The sequence below is a fragment of the Cajanus cajan genome, chromosome 3 (assembly GCF_000230855.2).
Source record: "Cajanus cajan strain Asha chromosome 3, NIPB_CcT2T_4, whole genome shotgun sequence".
Lineage (NCBI taxonomy): Eukaryota > Viridiplantae > Streptophyta > Magnoliopsida > Fabales > Fabaceae > Cajanus > Cajanus cajan.
The window spans coordinates 77,193,020-77,208,621 of NC_138519.1; the positions used below are offsets into that span (position 1 = coordinate 77,193,020).

At 30.7% G+C, this 15,602-nt stretch overlaps 2 protein-coding genes across 4 annotated transcripts; one reads left to right on the plus strand and one right to left on the minus strand.

Annotated features, from left to right (window-relative positions):
- Nucleotides 1-3,076: 3,076 nt before the first annotated feature.
- Nucleotides 3,077-9,904, plus strand: LOC109795252 (protein DA1-related 2). 2 transcript variants are annotated; one of them, XM_020354701.3, is made up of 12 exons: nucleotides 3,077-3,296; nucleotides 3,618-3,775; nucleotides 4,783-4,870; nucleotides 4,960-5,074; nucleotides 5,549-5,690; nucleotides 5,892-5,975; nucleotides 6,062-6,181; nucleotides 6,289-6,501; nucleotides 6,755-6,817; nucleotides 6,925-7,040; nucleotides 9,264-9,322; nucleotides 9,406-9,904. In XM_020354701.3, the coding sequence occupies exons 1-12, from the start codon at nucleotides 3,248-3,250 to the stop codon at nucleotides 9,717-9,719; spliced, it is 1,521 nt and encodes a 506-aa protein (XP_020210290.1). In that variant the 5' UTR covers nucleotides 3,077-3,247; the 3' UTR covers nucleotides 9,720-9,904. The 2 variants fall into 2 exon arrangements, with proteins under 2 accessions (XP_020210290.1, XP_082927501.1); XM_083071375.1 differs by lacking the exon at nucleotides 3,077-3,296 and adding an exon at nucleotides 3,429-3,448.
- Nucleotides 9,905-11,077: 1,173 nt separating this feature from the next.
- Nucleotides 11,078-14,987, minus strand: LOC114915747 (protein NRT1/ PTR FAMILY 5.6). Of its 2 annotated transcripts, XM_029270640.2 has the most exons (4): nucleotides 14,634-14,987; nucleotides 13,647-13,864; nucleotides 12,729-13,273; nucleotides 11,078-12,043 (listed from the first exon to the last, which is right to left on the minus strand). In XM_029270640.2, exons 1-4 carry the CDS (start codon nucleotides 14,788-14,790, stop codon nucleotides 11,167-11,169), a joined length of 1,797 nt encoding a protein of 598 aa, XP_029126473.1. In that variant the 5' UTR covers nucleotides 14,791-14,987; the 3' UTR covers nucleotides 11,078-11,166. The 2 variants fall into 2 exon arrangements, with proteins under 2 accessions (XP_029126473.1, XP_029126475.1); XM_029270642.2 differs by lacking the exon at nucleotides 13,647-13,864.
- Between the last annotated feature and the right edge of the window lie 615 nt (nucleotides 14,988-15,602).

The window sequence follows — 15,602 nt, forward strand, 5'->3', positions numbered from 1 at the left end:
AATAAAAATTGAATCAAATATATAATTAAAAAAAATTCTTAAAAACTCTCATCAAAGAATTTGTTCTATAAATATTTTTGTGTAAAATAGTGGTTGATATTTATATACTATTTAATTTTTGAGATTACCAGGACATTTCCTTTGGAGCGTTTATTTCAAGCTTCATTAATTTATTCTTGGAATCTTGTTAAAAATGATTCTGGCATTTGGTTTATGTCTTAAAAGATTACTCATTTATTCTAAGAAATAATTATTTTAAGGCAAGTTCCGATCCATTTTTTTTTAATCCTTTGAGAAAATTATTGTATTGGTTATTTCCACCAAGTGGGTATTAATATTAATATTAATATTATTCCAATTGTGCAGGAATAAAAAAATTCCGGTTTTCCTTGGGTAACTTTCACTCGTTAGTTCAATATATTTCTTTTGAATAAAGCTTTACCGGTTAATGAGATTATAAGTGTTGATTATTTCTTTTTTCTTTTTTTAATAATTATATTATTAGCATAAAGTATCTATAAAATTTCATCAATGACCAATTTTTTTTAGAATGCTTAATTAGCTGATATTTTTAGTATGATTTTTTCTCTCAGCCATTTTTTCTTGATCATATATAAAATTTGAATTTGAAATTTTATTTAAGAAAATCATGTCTTTGTATCATTTAGATAATTAACTTTTTGGTTCAATTATTTTATCGTTAAAATTATAAAATTAATTTTACTTTAATATTTGACCTTACAATATATTATAAAATATTCTCTTTAACTAGCCCTTAATATTAATGAAAAATATAGTACAAAAGATAAAGTGAATATGTTATCACATTTTGTAAAGTTAGATATTAAAGTAAAATTTTAGTAAGTCAAGGATTAAAAGAAAAGACATCTACAGTATCAAGGATGAAACTAGAGATCTGCTTCATAGAGTATTCTTCTTAGTAGAGTGTGTGTGATGAGATTTTAATTAATACTATATATCATATGCGTATAAAATATCTCTAATGACAATATATTTTTTTTCACACAATACAAAAAATATAATATTATATTTATTAATATAATATATAATTAAGTTAAATAATATTACTAAATTTCATGATATTAATAAAAATTATAAGAAATATTATTAAATAACAATTAATAAATCATTTGATTCATATAGTCTCACAAGCTTTTTTTCTCTTCTATATTTAAAAATTATTCATTTTAGCCTTAATACAAACATCTAATTCTTCTATTTCATATTGTTCCAAAAAAAAAAAAAAAACTCTGTTAATAGTAGATTACATAAAACTTGCATATTATTAGCATTTGTCCTACGTGTTTTACTTTTTAATTCTTATATTTGTTCTATATGTACATTTTGGTCTTTATATTTGTATAATCATTATATTTTAATTTCTACATTTAAAAATTACTTGATTTAATTTTTATACAAGCATATTTTTTTTTTCACTTTCTATTAATACTTTTTTCCCTTTTCCCTTTCTCCTTTCTTCTCATTCCTATCTTCTCCATTTTGTATTTTCTTTTTCCTTGTTAACACCTCCTCCTTTTATATTTTTGTGAGTTTTAAAATCCTCAGTCCTCACTTTCTATTTCTTACATGCTACGTGGTCTCAGGAAAAAAAAAAACGTTTTCACCATATGATTATAAGATGTGTTCTAGAATACGAAGTTAACTTAATATTCCCAAGATTTATTTTCGTTGATGTTATCATAATATTTGACCAATAATAGTCATGTTCCACAAATGTAAAATTAATGATTAATTATTAGTTTTGGAACATCCAATGTATCTTGTCTACAAATAAATAAACATAAATAAATAAAAAGCTTTGCTATCATCATGAACACATTTACAACACTGTTGCAACAGCATCAACAGCTTCCTTTTGTCATTGTTATATAGGACCCTCTTCCTTTATTTTAATTTTTCTTTTGTTAACGAAGGCAGGGCTATGTCTCTTCACATTTGATGATGATATGTACCTAAGTGGTGGACTTAGATTCCCTGTTGGTGTGTGAACTGATCGAGCATGATGAAGAAACTTTTTGCTTGTTGCTTGTCATGTCAAATAGAAGATATACAGAAGAAAAAGGGTTTGTTTTGATATAAGGAATAATAGGATAACCATTTATATTCGCAGCATAGGAATGGAATTTGAAAAAGATAAAGAGGGTGCACTTGTCAAAACGCCATTACTATATTTAGATATTAATGTCTAATATTCTAAAATTGTCCTTTAAGCGATTGCAATATTATTTCTTTATATTTAATATCATGAGTACTTTCTTTTCCCCTTTCTAATACTTTGGTTTCAATTTGATAATAAACTTTTTTTTTGTTAAAATAACTTTTTTTGACTTGTGAAGGAGCACATATTTTTTATTCTTAATCCATATCGGCTTATAGTTAGTGGTGTTGAGCGTTGTTGACCAGTCTAGTATGATAAACTTTTGTTCAATATAATAGATTATGTAAACTTAATATATATAAACAAAATGAAAAATACATATACATAACCAATTAAACTTCTCTTCATGTTTTATTTAAATAATCTTAACTTTTTATTCTTATTATTTATTTTCTTTGCTTCTTTTCGCTCCTTGTCTCTGTCTCTCTGATTCCATATCTAAATCTCCACAAAACATGGTGTGAAAAATGAAGGGAGAAAATAATTAAAATAAAGTTGGTTGGTGATGAATGGCATTGGCATATCACATATGATATGATGACATTATTCTCCCATCTAAACAGCTTGGAGCTAGCTCAGAAAAATACCCTACAATAGTTGACCACACTACTACAGTTTGGGAAGAAGAATGGAACTTTTGGAACACACTCTGTCTCTGTCATCTTACCCGCCAAAACAAAAAAGCCATAAAGAGAAAACTTTCATGCACTACTACTATTACTACTACGCCTTCAACTCCATGCGTGCAAACACTTTCTCTACAGATATATTCCACTTTGATTCTCAACAAACAATCCACCGTTACTTAAATATTCTCCCATTCTTCAAGAACATATCTTTCTGCATTTGTCCACTTTCTCTTCATTGCTTTCGAAGCCAAGAATCTCTCTCTCTGCCACTTCCTCATAGATTCCTCTCCCTCTTTTCAACCACTATTAACGATCTCTAATCAACCTTCTTTTTCATCTCTCTCTATCATTTTCATTTTTCCTCCTTCCTTTTTTGCCTCTTCCTCCTCTCAACTAATCCAATATCTATACATAACCCATGTCTCCTCCCCAAGATATCAATCATCTCTCTCACCCTTGTATATACGGTATTTCTCTTTCTTCTTCTTCTTCTTCTTCTTCTTCTTCTTCTTCTTCATAAGCTTCATGTGCCTAAGACTCGCCATCATCATGTGGAAGACATAACAAAGTTTTGAACTTTTTAGTCCTATTTTTGGTTGTTAGTAATTTTACTAAATGGGTATAGCTAGTTGTACTGTTTTTTAAAAAATCATTTTTCCTTGCTTAGGATTCTAGAAGATTATGTGAAGTGTGAGAAGATGTAACCTAGTTGACAGGCTAAATTCGATTTATACTATGATTTAGTTGTTCTAATAAATTCTAATTGAACTTTTTTGTTGTTGTTGCAGGGGACTTTGTTTCTTCATACTCAGAGAGAAAATCTGGTTTTATGAAATGGTTTGGCAAGATATTCAAAATTGGGTCCAGTAGAGGAAGGGGCGGTGGTCATCATCTAGAACAGCCTGTGGAGGAAAACATGGTTTGGCCAGCTCCAGCTAGATCGTTGGTAAACAGAAGCATTGATGTTCTGTTTTGTTGCATTCATAGCACTGTTCTATTCAAGGATATCTATATCAGTTGTTGTTACTTATTCTTTTTGTCACTCATATAAGTATGGTTATTGCTTTGCTCAAAATAAGGGGAATAGTTAGTTCACCACAATATGCTACTTCTTGGCTGAATCAAGATGATTTTATTTGTCACCAATCATAATTCATTTGAGTAAAATCTCATTTTAGTCATTGAAATTGTAAGCATTATAAAATACTCATTTTCGTCTTGACTTGTTCCATGGGTTGAGTAATATACGTGTGAGTTGTTGTATATTCTCTTATAACAAGTTCGATTTCTATGGATGGACATTCGTTCCTTTTTGATAGATAATGAAGTGAAAATAAATAAAATGAATGACTTTTTGCAAACTCAATATTTGAAGTGAGAATTCTGTAAAGTTAGGAACTACAATAACTGACTTAACAATTTCAGGACTAAAATAGGGCTTTATTTCCACTCAATCATAAGCACTAGAAGGTTGACTTCTTTTGTCTTGTTTGGTTGATTAGATACCCTGTTGTTCTTATCAAGAAGAAGTGAGTCTCTTTGCTTGGGGTTGCATCTTAAAGTACATAATGAAATTTAGACACTTTTTCCTTCCAAAGATTTGGTTTAGCAATGTCAACATGTATCTTAATTGTGCACTACAACATGAGTTGTGCTGTATCATGTAATGATGAGCAATGCAGCATTTTCATAACTAATGTTCTGAAGCGATCTTGCAGTTGTTTGCACAATGTTTTGGTTATCTGCTTCTACTATTGAACGAAATTTATCTGCTCCTTATATTATGTTCTATTCAAATTACCTCCTTGCTATGGACAAATCAATGCCATTTAGATTGTCTAGGATGAGGCTCCATAGCTGTATATGCAATGATCTTTTTGGTTCTATTAATCATCATATGTTCAGAACTGCGATTGTGGGAGTAGTATTGAATAATATTCTTTATGTCATTAGGATGACCGTGCTAGATCTCGGAAGGAGAAAGAGGATCTGGACCGTGCAATTGCACTTTCTTTAGGCGAAGATTTAAAGAGACCAACTGGTAGGTACTAAATTTTCAAAAAATGTACTTGCTCTGCTCTATAGCTACTGTGATCTGATTAAACTTTTGTTCTTATTTTGATCATGAAGGATATAGATGGCGGACAGGAACTGATGAAGATTATGCAAAGGCTCTTCAGGATCGCATGTTCTCATCAACGCATCCTCCATATACCCCTTTACCTTTTTATCCCCGGGGATATGGGTAATTTTTTTTCTCTCCCAAACATTGTATTTAATATATGTTGGCAAAACTGTTTGAGATCATACATCGATCAGTTATATGACAAAAATAGAATGTATAGGTAAGAGTAATTTACTATTTGTAGATGTTCATTTCGATAAACTTTACACTTGATATATTTTGAGAACAGTGCTTACTTTATAAGTAAGTTTTGTAAGGTTGAATTAAATTAAAATCTACATTTTTAAGACAAATATCAAGTGTTTCCAAATTGATCAATAGCATGATAGTTGATTTATTGGCTTCCTTTGGGCAAAATCACATAAGATTTCTCTTGCATTATGTATATATCTTTGTGTAGTTACATAAATTTGAACAAAAATTTCAACTACGTTCTGATTTCTTTGTACATTTTACCATACATTTGTCCTTAATTTAGATTTCATTGTTGTGATGCTAATATTATGTTGATTATTGACAACTGGTAATGTGCAGTAGTATGCCATCGCATAACAGAATATGTGAAGGGTGCAACCGAGAGATACTTTATGGCAATTGTTTAGGAGTTGGTCACAGTTATTTTCATCCAGAATGCTTTCGGTGTCACTCTTGTCGTTACCCCATTACTGAGCGCGAGGTAATTTGATCCTCTTTAGATAAAGCGGAATTTGATATCATCTATTTTACATGTGCACTCATACATATACTATACTTTTCTTCAATATTTTCCCACAAAAAATTCATATTATTTGCTCTTTCAATTTTTGTTTGAAAATATATTGATTTCAACACTTCTCTTTAAGTTGTATCTTACTTCCTTTTTTTCTTTTGATCTAAGTTTTCTTTGTCAGGGAAGCGTCAATATCACAAGTCCTGTTTTAAAGAATTAACCCACCCTAAATGTGAAGTTTGCCATCAATATGTAAGATTAGTCTGCCACTGTCACATTGATACGTAATCTTTACATATTCAGATATTAATGCTTGTGGTATTTTCTTTCATGTTCAGATACCAATAAATGCTGCTGGTTTGATTGAGTATAGATGCCACCCTTATTGGAACCAAAAGTATTGTCCATGTCATGAATATGATAACACAGCTCGGTGCTGTAGTTGTGAAAGATTAGAGGTATATACTAACATAATATAACAAGTATTACTTTTTTCACAACAGGGAAATAATATTTTGCAATATGCTCCTCCCTTTTCTGATCTTTTATTTTCTTCTCCTTGAAGTCTCGGGATGAAAGATACTACAGATTGGAAGATGGACGCATTTTGTGCTTTGAGTGCATGGAATCTGCTATAACAGACACTGGAGAATGCCAACCCCTTTATCATTCTATCAGAGACTACTATGAAGGAATGAACATGAAAATAGATCAACAAGTCCCAATGCTTCTCGTTGGGAGAGAAGCACTTAATGAAGCCATTGTTGGGGAGAAGAATGTAATGAATCACCCCCTCTTCTTTTTCAGTCATACACTTTATTCATGCAGTGTCATTGGTGTTATTATTGTTATTTTCCAATCAAAACTTTAGGTTTATCTCGATAATATGTGTAATAAAGAATTCCGTTAAATGTCAATGCATGTTACTAAATTAAAATTTCAAATTCTAATTGAAAAATAATACTAATAGTCTTGTATTTAAGTTTTGTTTTTTAATTCATTTCCTCTTACTCATTATTGGCTTTTACCAGGGTTTCCATCACTTACCAGAAACAAGGGGCTTATGTCTTTCAGAAGAGAAAACTGTTGCAAGTGTATGTTATTTAATTTTTTTTCTTCTTGTTTTATGAAGCCTTCATGGACCAAGTAATAAATTATCTTTTGAGTATTTCCACTAATTCCTGATCCTCTGTTGTTTCAGGTATATAGATGGCCAAGGTTTGGAGGCCATCGATTAACAGGGATGAGATGTCAACATCAAAAGCTGACTAGAAAATGTGATGTTACAGCTATTCTTGTTCTCTATGGCCTTCCAAGGTAAGTAGCATATAAATATTATTGAGTCCTTATAAATATAATATAGTAAGCCAAAACCAATGATATACAATGCTACTTTATGCTTGTTTGTGATTGCTGTGCATAAGGGTTATTATACATATACACACGTCTCTATATTGGTGAGATATTATCTGTTTTGGGCTCAAATCCTCACGGTTTTACTTTTGGACATCATCTAGAAGGCCTCTCAACTAATGAAGACAATTGTGTGTATATATGTAGTAACTGCCGGTACTTCCCAATAAGTGGTATCAGAGCTGATGGTCTGATCAGGTGACCGGCTCGACGAGTATAATGGCTGGCAAGTGGATCTAGGCATGGCAATCTAACCCGTCCCCGTCCGAACTCGCCCCGATTTGGACGGGGAAAACCCGTGTTTATCGGGTTCCGGTTCGGATTTTCCCCGATTGATAAAATCGGGGGCGGGGGCGGGGATGAGGATGTTAATACCCACCCCGCCCCCGTCCCCATACCCGCTCCCGCCCCGCTTAATAATATAATTAAAAAATTATTTTTATATATATATAAACCAAAATTAGAAATATTTATATGTAAAAATTTATATTATTTATATTATTATTTTTTTAAAATTGTTCATATTTATTTAAAAGAAAAAAAATAAAAAAAGAAGGAAAAAAAATAGGAGCGGGGGCGGGGGGCGGGGGCGGGGGCGGGGCGGGGAAACCCGAACCCCGCCGGGGGCGAGGATGGGGACCTAGATTTTACCCCCGGTGGGTATCAGGAGTGGGGGCGGGGGCGGTTTAAATTTGCGGGGGCAGGGGCGGGGAACGTAAAACCCGCCCCCGCCCCGCCCCGTTGCCATGCCTAGGTGGATCCAAGTTTTGGATCCCATGTGTCGAAAGTCTTCCTAACGGTGGGTCCATGTGGAAGAGAGACTTCCCAGTAACATGGAGGGTTAGGAGGCGTGTTCCGCTGTCATGAGAGATTAGGAGGCGTGTCTCGCTGTCATGAGAAAGCTCATGATGGAGTGGCGATGCAAGCACTTTGAGCGTGAGTTCTATGGGGCCACCATTGGATAATACTCGTAATTTTCGCTGCACGGATGGGTTAAACCATGGTCCTTTGTTTGAGGAGAGGAATGTTGGGATGCAAGCAAAGTTCCACATCGTTCAAACAAGAGGATGAACATGAGTTTATATACACACACTTGTCTTCATTGGAAGAGAGACCTTTTGGGTAGTGTCCAAAAGCAAATTCGTGAGGGTTTCAACCCAGGTCGGATTTAGGTATGATAGAGTGGGGGCACTTGCCCCACTACCAATTTACACATACATAATTGTTTTTAATAAAAAATAATATATTTTAAAAAATAAAAGTTATGTTTTAATATATATATATATATATATATATATATATATATAAATTATCGTATATATAAAATATAAATTCAGAGAAGTTGTTTATTTATTTGATATTTGTCAAATTTTTGAATAAGATTAGTTCTCACATATATAATGTAATATATTAAAAAAATTAATTTTTGATAAAATAAAATTTACAGCATGCATGTTTACTTTTTGTTCTTCTATTTATTATATATGTTGACCAAAAAAATCAAAATAGGAAAGATTGAAAGTTTTATGTTCTATTTAAATATTATTAAATATGTTTTAAAATAAATTATTACGTAAAAATTTATATCATATATTAAAAACATGTTTACATCATAAATAAATTAAACTTGATTCTTATAAAATTCAACATATGTATTTTTATATTTTTATTAGTATTAAATTATTATAAAATAGGTCTTTAAGATTGTAGTTCTAATTAAATATTTTAAAAAAATGTTATTAACAGATAAATATGTCATATTTAAGACGTGTATTTTTAAATAAAGTTAAGTTTAAACCTATTAAATTATAATATAACATAATCTAACCTAATTTATTTTCATCTTTAACTGTTATTGTAGATATAAAAACTTGTAAAAAATAATTATAATATATTTATACTTTTAAAAATTATATGTAAAATTTTTTATACTATAAATATATAAATAAACATTACCTCCACTATATAAAATTTCTGGATCCGTCATTGCTTCAGCCCAAAGCGAACAATATCTCACCAATGTGGAGACATGTGTACATGTGTAGTAATCCCATGCTTAACGGTGATAATGGTGATTAATTCAAACTTTATAATAAATTTTATGATATGTTTTTTTACTGCATGCAGATTACTTACAGGTGCTATACTTGCCCATGAGTTGATGCATGCTTGGTTACGCCTTAAAGGTTGATTTATCTTGGTATTCAACTTCTCAGTATTACATGATCGTCTTGTTTTTTATCTCACTTACCTTGAACTGGTTAAGCAGGTTACCAAAACCTGAGTCCTGAAGTAGAGGAAGGTATTTGTCAGGTTCTTTCTTACATGTGGCTTGATGCAGAGGTTATGTCGGGTTCTAGAAGCATGCCATCAACATCAGCATCAGCATCAGCTTCTTCTTCAAAGAAAGGTGCAAAATCTCATGTTGAAAGTAAATTGGGTGAGTTTTTCAAGAACCAGATTGCCAATGATTCTTCCCCAACTTATGGTGGTGGCTTTAGAGCAGCTAGTAAAGCTGTGGAAAAATATGGTTTAACTATTACTCTGGATCATATTCGTTATACTGGCCAGTTTCCATTGTAATAAGAACGTGTTCTCATAGGAGTTTGGAATCTTGTGTTTGATGTTGGAATTGGTTCAAACTTAAGACACAAGGTTGGACAGCTTCCCTCCTGCTATTTCATGCCCCCAGGGGGAAAGTGCTGTTCCTATCTAAGGTTGTCCATCTCCAAATTGAACAATATTATGCATGCCTTGCTTTAGTTTAAGAGATGCTATTATTTCTCATGCTTTTTGCAACCAATTGTGATATTTATTATTTAAAATTAAATATGTTTTTATTCTTTAAACTTTATTCAATTTTTATTAAATTTTAATCTGGGTTTTTTATTATTATTGATTTTTACTTTTAATTTTTGAATTTTTTTAATAATATTTTTAGTTCATGACGTCAAAAGCTTTTATTTATAGAAAAAAAGTTAGAGTTTAACATCAAATAAAATTTATTTAGAGACTAAAAGGTAAAAATTTGGTGAAATAAAAACATATTCAATTTTAAAACTTGGACAAAGAAGTTTATGGTTCATTCTTTCCTTTGCTTCTTCATCCTCCCCACTTCTGATTAATTATTTTTTTATAAATTCTTAAAATAAATATTATTTATTTATCAATGTTAAAAATGAAAAATAGTGACTTAAGTTTTAAAGATGTTAATTAAAAAAAAATATTTTATAAAGATCAAAATTAATTTTTTTCATCTATTAAGAGAAAAATGGCGATTTCTAATTTTAGAGGAAAGAATAACCTTTAAACATTATTTGAAACCTTAAACAACGAATAAGGTAAGATTAAACTTCATTTCTCAATCATATATTTCTGTTTGCCGAGGTAACTTGAATCGTAAAATCAAGTTACTTTTATTTTACAGTAAATAACATGATTTAGAATATTTTAATAAAATTAAGAAGCACAAGATATGTAACGAAATTATTCCATCATTTTCACAGACGTTACTTATTGGAATTAGTTGAAGCATTAGTAATTGAACTTTTGTGTAGGAACAAGATATTATTTAAGTTTCTTTATATTTTTGGTACATAAAAAGGCTTTTTCAAAAAGTACGCCTCTTCGGAGGTGCTGCACAGAGAGTTATAATTTTTTTTTTCCTTCCCGGTTTTGGTTGGGCCGATTTTTTATGCGTGGGCTTATAAATGGTGGAAAATGGGCTACCGGCGGGCATGCTATTATATTTAACGGGCATTCAGTGAACCAGAAAAAACAAAAGGGCTTTCATTTATTTGATATAATTTATTTTTAATATAAAAATATATTTATTTCAAGAGTTTAATAACTATGCATTGACAGTCAACCAATAAAAAATCATCATTAATATATATTTTTAATTATTTATTATAAAATTTAATAAACTTATCATAAATAATTTGTATTTGAATGCGAAATATAAAATAATATTACACATAGTACATTAAGCAGAAAATGTAGCAAGTGTGGTACACCTAAGTTGCTCGTATCAAGCCACTATTTCCACCGCATCACTGTTACAGCCATCAATTTCTGAAGCTTTTCTATGTACAGTCTTGTAAGTGTACCTCTTTGCCAAGAATATAAAGAGACACAAATTTAAAGCATTTACTACAACCAACATCCAATAAAACTTATCCAAACGACTTGAATTTATATCTTTGGCAATCCAACTTCTCCCATTCTTCCCCGTGACGTGGTCCACAATGATGATCAAAAAGCTGCTTAAGAAGAATCCTGCTCCAAGCACACTAAGATACAAGGCCATTCCTAAGCTTCTCATTGAGTCAGGAACTTGGTCATAGAAATACTCTTGCAAACCAATTAGAGACAATGAATCTGCTCCAAGACCAAGTATCAAGTTTTGGGGTATCAACCACAACACACTCATTGTCTCATGCCTAGTTCCCCCTACTGTTAAAACTTGATGTTCAACTGTTTTTAATCTCTTTGTTTCTACTAAGGCAGCAACAACCATGGCTAAGACTAAGAATGTTAGGCCAATGCCAATCCTCCTAAAGATGCTGATGCCTCTCTCATTCCCTGTCACTTTCCTCAGAATTGGAACAATAATCTTATCATATATTGGGACAGATATTATGGAGCTAATAGCTGTAACAGATGCCATGGAAGCTGGTGGGATTTTGAAGTTGTTGATTATCTCTAAGTTCATAGCAGCTGCTTGTTTCACAAAGAGTGTAAAGCTTTGTGCTATACATACACCAATCATTAATGAAGTTAGCCATACAGGAACAACATTTAGAATAAGTTTTGTCTCCTCCACTCTTGTCACTGTTGTTAATCTCCATGGATTGTCTTTCTCCTCAGTATAGTTCCCTTCAACTATTGCAGCCTTGTCAAGAAACCTATTTTAATGGATATTATAATAGTTACTTTAAACTTTATCATCTACTTATAAATTCTGAAACAAAAACTATTATATATACTACCATATTAATAATTATGCAGATTATACACCCTCATTTCCCATTTCTTTCTATGTGTTTACACTTTAAAGGATGTCCAGAAAAATCTTTTCACAAATATGAATTGGAGGAAAAGTAAAAAGAATATAAATGATTTTTTTTCTTTTGAAAGCTAGATTTTTCTATCCTTTCCTTTCACTTAATTTCTCTCCAATCAAGAAGGAAAAAAAAACACATTGCCATCCATATTTTTTTAAAAGTAAATTATTACCGATATTCTTAAAATTTTGTGAAAATATTGTACATAATTTTTCCTTTTTTAATGTTGACAACAAACCTCTCTTATAGAATTATATAATATAATATTTTCAAAAAATTAAAAAAAGTTTGTGTAATGTCTAAAAAGTGTTAGTATAATGTTTTTCAAAAAATTAAGAAATTAGTAGGAGAGTGATTTAGAGAGTAGACATACAATTTGACCAAATCTAAGGAAATGTGTATTTTACTCTATTTTTTATTTCCTTATTTTCTTTTCGGCCAACAAAACATACCATGATTACTACTTGCGACAATAATTAAAAAAGAGACCATGCTCTATATATCTGACAAGGTGCTCATTTGATACCTTAGCCTGCTGGTATGGCTTAGAAGCCTTCCTTGGTGCTTCTCTGACTTTGGCACTTCATACAATAGAGCATGATTTGAAGGACAAGACAAATTCCTTTTCCTTGTGGCTGCAATTAGGACTTGTAGAATTGGGATGAAAGGGTTTCCTTGTGGCCTCCTGTACCTGTAAAAAGGCTTCCCCACATAGAAGGCTATGATATTGAAAACCATAAAGATAGTGAGCATGAGACAAGCAATCCCCCAGCCCACAACGTCCTGAACATAAACAACCACTGTTGTACCAAGCAGCATTGCAACACACAGTGCAAAGGTCCACCAATTGAAGAAAGACATCTTCTGCTTTCGTTCTTCAAGGTGGTCACCATCAAATTGATCAGCTCCAAAGCTTTCTAAGCATGGTTTGAATCCTCCTGTTCCCAAGGCGATGCAGTAAAGGGCAAAGAAGAAAACCACTTCATGAAACTTCCTTGGTCGATCACATATCTCATTGTTGCATGGTTTTAGAATTGGCATGAATTGAGACATGGTCAACATGCTTAGTCCCTAGTTTGACACAACAACAAATCAGGCTTATTTTTCATAGTACGAATAATTATTAGATACTCTTCAACTCCACAGATTATCATATATTAATCTCTGCTTGATATATAATGAATTGTTATTAAGATTTTAACCGTAAATTAAAAAATTTAAATACATGTCAAATAATAATTAGACAAAATCATGGATATTTAGTGATTATAGGCTATCTAGTATAATTTTTATAGCCTTCATTTGATGTATATAAACAAAGAAATTGAAAATTGTTGTTCATGATCATGAGATATGTCAAATTGATCAAAGACAGGATACGAAGTATAAAAGCCCTAGTTATTACCAAGTTGCACGTAAATATGAAGTAAAACAATGAATTTACCTTTAGGTATACGAGGGAAGAATAGATTATCATACGATATCTACCGGTGTAGGCATCAGCAACAAATCCTCCAATTAGAGGCATGAGGGTTGTTGCTCCTACCCAATAGTTTACATTCTTGGTCGCTGTATTGAGGTCTTTATGCATCACTTTAGTCAGGTACGTGATAAGATTACTGGATAACCCAAAGTGGCATACCCTTTCACTAAATTCAATTGCTGCTCCAAATTGGAATACAATCATTCAACACTTGCACAATTCTTTTATGATCGCTACCCATTACCACAATTAGGAAGATAATTTGCCTAAGAAGAAGGAAATTTGATTTTATCTACTAAAGATCATTTAATTTGAGAGTTTCTACTATGAAACTATATGTTAACACCCTTTTACTAAAAACATGTTGAAATTGACCCTTGAATTGTTTGTGTAGCCATGTACTAGTTATTTGGAATGTTTTAACCACATTTTAATAGTTTTTAATGAAAATAATGAAGGTTAAAAAATGAGCTACGAGCCATTTTATTATTCAAAATTAATGACAATTTTTTTTAAAAAAAAAAATTTACTATTGTTGCAAACTTGAAAAAAAATTAATTTAACTCTGTAAGACTCTTTCAATTAAATTTCACCTTGTAAGATAATTAGTTATTTTAGTTGAATGCATAAAAATTTCTCAATAATTTAAACTAGTTTTCTAAAATTAATCTTCTCATCTTTCACTTAATCATTTCTCACCTATTTAATTAATGTTTGAAAAAAAAAGATAGATATTTATGTGTTTATTTATCTTCTCAAATCCTAATAAGAGAGAGAATTTATATCCAATTAATTTTAAGTATTTATTATCTTTTTGTTTATTGAATAAGAGATTTTTAGAGAAGATATAATTAATGCAATTAATAATTAGAAGAGTATCTTATAAAAAAATAAAAAAAATTTATATATATAAAAAAGTAGTAGTAATCAAGTAAATTGGTATCTTACTAAGGATAAACAGGGAGGCTTTCCATACACCAGTGGAAGCACGGAGAGGAAGTCTGCCTTTATAATCCACAGATGCATCATGCACCCATTTCTCTTCATTTTCTTCACTTTTACCTTCCTTTCTCTTTTCCGTTTCCTGCTCCATCTTTACACACATAACGTATGTAAAAACGATCTGCACCTCTTAATTTTGTATTGGTAAAAAAACTTTTCACGACGATAATGAAGATGGAAGTTAAGTTTTATGGATTAGTTTCTGGCTGTTCATTTTATGCGTTAATTAGTGATATCACTGTATCATTATTTTAACCAAATAAATCTCTCAATGGTATTTTATTTCTCCTACCACAATAAACAATACAAGCCCTGGTTTTTATAGAAGATAATAAAAGTAACAGTAACAAAATAAACTATCCAAATACTTCATCTATATTTTGTCTTTTGGTGTGTTACATAATTCTCTAACTTAAATAATCAAGTTATATTTTAGAATATCCTATATTTATGCCTAATTTTTTTTATGACGCGTCTTATGGAACGATTCTTTATTTAATCAATCATTATTCTTATTATAAAACTAGTAGAAATATATTTAATAACTATAGGTTTTGCTTCATTAAACAAAATCCTATTTTTATTAAGGTAAAAATTTAAATTATTAAAATCTTAAACTATAAGAATTTAAAATAACATTATAAACAATATGCAATAATATAAATAAAAAAATAAGTTATATTTTCACATCTTCAAAATAAAAACAAGTACTTAATTAATATCATTGGGGTAAAAAAAAATTAATAAAAATATAATAACATGAATTGTTATCACATAACAATAAAATAGATATAAACTAACACCAAATTCTCAAAAATTAATTGACAAAAAAAATTAAACTTGAAAGATTTATATTTCATACATTCTACTTTCTCAATAAACTTTCTTTTATTTAGTTTTTGAAAAATTAATCCT